This window comes from Cebus imitator, unplaced genomic scaffold (assembly GCF_001604975.1).
Source record: "Cebus imitator isolate Cc_AM_T3 unplaced genomic scaffold, Cebus_imitator-1.0 Scaffold218, whole genome shotgun sequence".
In the NCBI taxonomy this organism is placed as follows: Eukaryota; Metazoa; Chordata; class Mammalia; order Primates; family Cebidae; genus Cebus; species Cebus imitator.
Window position 1 is genome coordinate 2,747,840 of NW_016107533.1, and position 4,856 is coordinate 2,752,695.

Sequence of the window (4,856 nt, forward strand, 5' to 3'; positions counted from 1 at the left end):
AGCTGGGCATGGTGGCGCGTGCCTGTAATCCCAGCTACTCAGGAGGCTAAGGCAGGAGAATTTTCTGAACCCAGGAGGCGGAGGTTGCGGTGAGCCGAGATCGCGCCATTGCACTCCAGCCTGGGTAACAAGAGCGAAACTCCGTCTCAAAAAAAAAAGAAAAGAAAAATTAACCACTTAACACCTACATCCCTTTCAGGGATTCTGTTTTTTCACCTAGACTTCCTCATTTGCTCTTCTTGTTTAGTTTAGGTAAACTTTTCTTTTCATATTGCCTTAAACTCTCTACTTCCTTTCATACTGACCCCTTCTTCAAGGTCTTCTAATTCACATAGTAACACAAAACCCAACCATCACCTCAGAAACACATCTAGGTTGGTACAAAGGGCTTGAACAGACTCACTGAGTCTACAGCCATTTCCCCACATCAGTACACACGGAATAACTTGATGTCTTATTTGTTTCATACCTGTCCTCGTTTTGGTGCATGCATGTATATGCCTAGGTAGAGTCCCATGGCAGGGGAATAAGCGAGCCGTAATTTGTGTCCAGTCCCAGAAGTGAGTCGAAGGTCTTTCTTCACAGGGACATATTCCAGCATGTCAGCTACCATGAGACACATTTGCTCCTGCCCAAGAAAATAGTTAACAGGTGGTATTCAAAGAATATTCAGACTAGAAGAACATAACTTTCGAAAGGATGGACCTTTCATTATATCTACCATTCTATCTAGTTTATCTGCTATAAGACCTTACAGGTTTTTGTTTGAAAAGGGCTAACATGGGCTGGGCATGGTAGCCCACATCTGTAATCCCAGCACTTTGGGAGGTCAAGGCGGGTGGATCACCTGAGGTCAGGAGTTCAAGACCAGCCTGGCCAACAGGGTGAAACCCCATCTCTACTAAAAATATAAAAATTAGCCAGGTGCAGTGATGCACACCTATAATCCCAGCTACTCGGGAGGCTGAGGTAGGAGAATTGCTTGAACCCAGGAAGCGGAGATTGCGCCATTGCATTCCAGCCTGGGCGACAGAGCAAGACTCCATGTGGTAGTGTGCGCCTGTAGTCCCAGGTATTTGAGGAGCTGAGGTGGGTGGATTACTTAAGTCTGGGAGGCGGAGGCTGCAGTGAGCTGTATTCATGCCACTGCACTCCAGCCTGGGCGACAAAGTGAGACTGTCTCAAAAAATAAAAATAAAAAAAAGTGAAAGGTATACTTTGTACTTACTCTTTCAGTGTCCCTGTAAGAGTGATATTTTTTCCAAATAAAAAGACAGTAAGTTAGGAGGAAAATATATGCAAAACAAAGCTAAATGAAACTGAATCTGGAAGTGACCAATAATTTCCAAACCAACTGATCTGATAATCTTTAAGAGAAACAGCAAGATTTATTTCAATTCTCATATGTTAACCCACAGCAACACTTACCTTGTAAGACCACATTCGTAGCTTATGATCCTGACACAGAGCAAAGATGAAGGCATCATGCTCCACACAATGAACAGCAAGGCTGAGGGGACGATCTGAAGGCGACTGGTCACCCCTAAAACATAAGGCCCCATTTTAGAGTTTTACTGTTGCAAAGAATCTGATCATTAGAATTTGCAATTCAAGAAATATAAAATTATAAATGTACACGCTTAGCAGGAGGACCAAGAGCTTATATGCTGGTAGAAGACAACTACATTTCTATTTGATTTATCACCAATTACTATAATAAAATTTAAAAGGCTCTACACAACAATGGAAGACTGTTTCCTTTTGTATTATTTACCTTTAACCATCAAATACTTTCTACTTCTAACAATTTTACACGAAACTGGATTTGGGTAAGTAAGGGCAGAACACTGAACTGGATATTGTGGGAATATAAACAGTAGGCTGGTTTATGGTATCAAGGCATCCAATTGCAGAGGAAATGGGCTCAGGAGTGTGGCTTTCCTCAGACGCAATTTGATGTTAGTCTGACTGTTCTCCTTTTTAATATAATGTTTGCCTTGGAATAAGACTGGAAGCAGTAACTGCCAACCAGTGCAAAAAGATTAAATTCCTGGGCCCTTTGATTTACCTGCCAGACACCACTCACCTGATAGCTGTTGGCATCCATCCTGTAAGCAATCGTTGCATTACTGAACTCTGCTTCAGTTCCACAACTGACACCACACCTGCAATGATAGCCAAGGCACCTTTTGATCACACTTAGAGAAACCCAAAGGCAAAAACGATGTAACCATGAACAAGGTCTTTATAATAGGCAACAGGATTCTGTATTTCTGTACTAACAAAGTTTTAGGATGTAACTTTCCTACATATATCACACCTAAACTATTTTGAATCATGATTAGATCAACAAAAATAACATTTTTATACTTCTTGTGAAAATGTTTGCCTTTTACAGACTGTAACCCATATTGTCATCCAGCAGAATCACTTCATTCTTTCCAAAACAATCACTAGGTACCTTTCATGTGCCAGGCACAGTTCTAGATGCTGGTGACACAGCAGTAAACAAAACAAATTTTAAAACTCCTGTCCTCATGGAACTTACATTCCTTTGGGGGTAGGGGAGAAGCAGAGACGGTCAGATTAAGTAGAATGGTACTCAGTGAGAAAAATAACACACAAAAGGAGTACACAGAATGCCAAGGTGTAGGGAGGGCAGGCAGGGGCACTGCCGTTTTGAAAAGGGTGTTCAGTGAAAGCCTCAGTGAGGTGACATTAAGTGAAGACCTAAAGAAGCTGAGGCAATGAGCCAAGCTAGTAGCTGACTATACCAAACAAATGCCTCAAAGTAGGGGTGTTCCTGGCATATTCATGAAATTGCAAGAAGGCATGTGGCTGAAGAGGAGGGGAAGAGTGAACAGATGAAGTTAGAGAGAGAGCAGTGAGTCATTCTAAGCCAGTGTAAGGACTATGGGTTTATTCAGCATAACATGATGTATTTAAAATCCAAGTTGGGTCATGTTGGCCAGGCGTGGTAGCTCACACCTGTAATCCCAGCACTTTAGGAGGCTGAGGTAGGCGGATCACTTGAGGTCAAGAGTTCGAGACCAGCATAGTCAACTTGGTGAAAAACTCGTCTTTACTAAAAATTCAAAAATTAGCTGGGCATGGTGGTAGGTGCCTATAATCCCAGCTACTCAGGAAATTGAGACACGAGAATCACTTGAACCCGGTGGGTGGAGGTTGCAGTGGGTCAAGATCGCACCACTGTATCCCAGCCTAAGCAACAGAGTGAGACTCTATCTCAAAACAAAGAAAGAAAGAAAGAAAGAAAAAAAAGTTGGGTCATGTCACTGCATTACATAAAAGATGGCGTTACACAGTGCAGTGACATGACCCAATTTGGGTTTTAAATATATCAGTCCACCTGAGAAGTTTCTGAAGAGGGTTAAGGTCAGATCTGGGGGGGTATTTAGGAAACTAATGCAATAATCCAGGCAAGACATAGTGGTGACTTGGTGCAGGGTATTGAACTTCTTTGTTTCAATTAATTTAATTATGATGTTATAATGCCTCTATCTCAGGGCAGACAATTAGGCAACTCATCTTTACTATAGGATTTAGAATAGGCTGTCTTATACTTGTCTATTTGTTCTTCCATGCTCCAAATGCTTTATAGTTCCTTATACGCTGTATAAAAGTAAAGCATTAGGGACTCATCAGGCAAGCGATAATGAAATGAGCAGTTCTGGGACAGAAGAGATGCAATCCCTGCACTGGATGAGGAGGTTGAACTTTTAAGGTCTGTTTCAATGTTAACATTCCTTGTTTAAAGTTAAATCCATGCTCAGTTCCCATTCTTACCAGGTATGTCATAAGGAGGTAGCTTAAGAACAAAGATTCCCCCAGAAGCACATGGTAAAGCAAACAGGGCCTCCCCATCACTGCTAAGCCAGGCTGTTGAGGTGGTAGAATTAGGAGATATTCCAGGTACTGCTGGAATTAATTGATAGTTGCAAGGATCTGTGAAATCAACTTTTCCAATGTCAGTGAATATTGACTGCATCTGACTTTCAACTACCAACTCCTGTTGAGTAATTAAAAAGAAAAATCTATTAAATCAAAATAACCAGAATTTTGCTCAGTTCCTCTCTATCGCAAAAGAAGTTTTTAAAGTAAAAAACTGTCAAGCTTAACAAGAAAGCTATTTTTTTTAATGAAAACTAATTCTCAACTTAAAATGTATCCCTGATGATTTTAAGTGATAACTATCAAAATATGCTTGGTGAGGGATAACAAGAATCCAAAGTTCCTTCAATTCCAAAGGATAACGCTCTAGCACTCAATTTGTGACACCCAGAGTAATTTGGGAAATAAAAGATATTGTACTTAGCCAACTTACACTCCTATACATCCGGGAAGGGTGTGGTAAAAGTAACCTGTGCACTGTTTGATTGGTTAAAATCAAGATTATCACATGATTCTGAGTCTCAGAGACATAAACCCCTCCAGGTAAGACATTGCAATTTTGGAATTTTAGGCGAACAGCATTATTCAACAGATTTACGTCCAGTGACTCCTCCACCAGCTCCAATGTATCTCCAGAGGTCTTCCTGTTAAAAAAAAGAGACATTTGTTTGAAAACTTTATGCTTTTCTTTCTCACTGACTATTGCATTGAAATATATGAGACTAGGCTGGTCTCAAACGTCTGACCTTATGATCCGCCTGCCTCAGCCTCCCAAAGTGCTGGGATTATAGGTGTGAGCCACCGGCCTAGCTAAAAGAGTTTTAAGATTTATCAGATCTAGGCCGGGCGCGGTGGCTCAAGCCTGTAATCCCAGCACTTTGGGAGGCCGAGGCGGGTGGATCATGAGGTCAAGAGATCGAGACCATCCTGGTCAACATGGTGAA

The 4,856-nt window shown here is 41.4% G+C and overlaps 1 protein-coding gene across 1 annotated transcript in view; it reads right to left on the reverse strand.

Moving 5' to 3' along the window:
* The window catches only part of NUP160 (nucleoporin 160), a 67,296-nt gene that overhangs the window by 52,929 nt on the left and 9,511 nt on the right, over positions 1-4,856 (reverse strand). The window contains exons 4-8 of the mRNA XM_037746030.1: positions 4,346-4,556; positions 3,808-4,030; positions 2,087-2,165; positions 1,429-1,543; positions 470-628 (exon numbers count right to left, since the gene is read on the reverse strand). Of these exons, the coding sequence (XP_037601958.1) occupies positions 470-628; positions 1,429-1,543; positions 2,087-2,165; positions 3,808-4,030; positions 4,346-4,556 (787 nt within the window). The remainder of the gene's footprint in view (positions 1-469; positions 629-1,428; positions 1,544-2,086; positions 2,166-3,807; positions 4,031-4,345; positions 4,557-4,856) is intronic.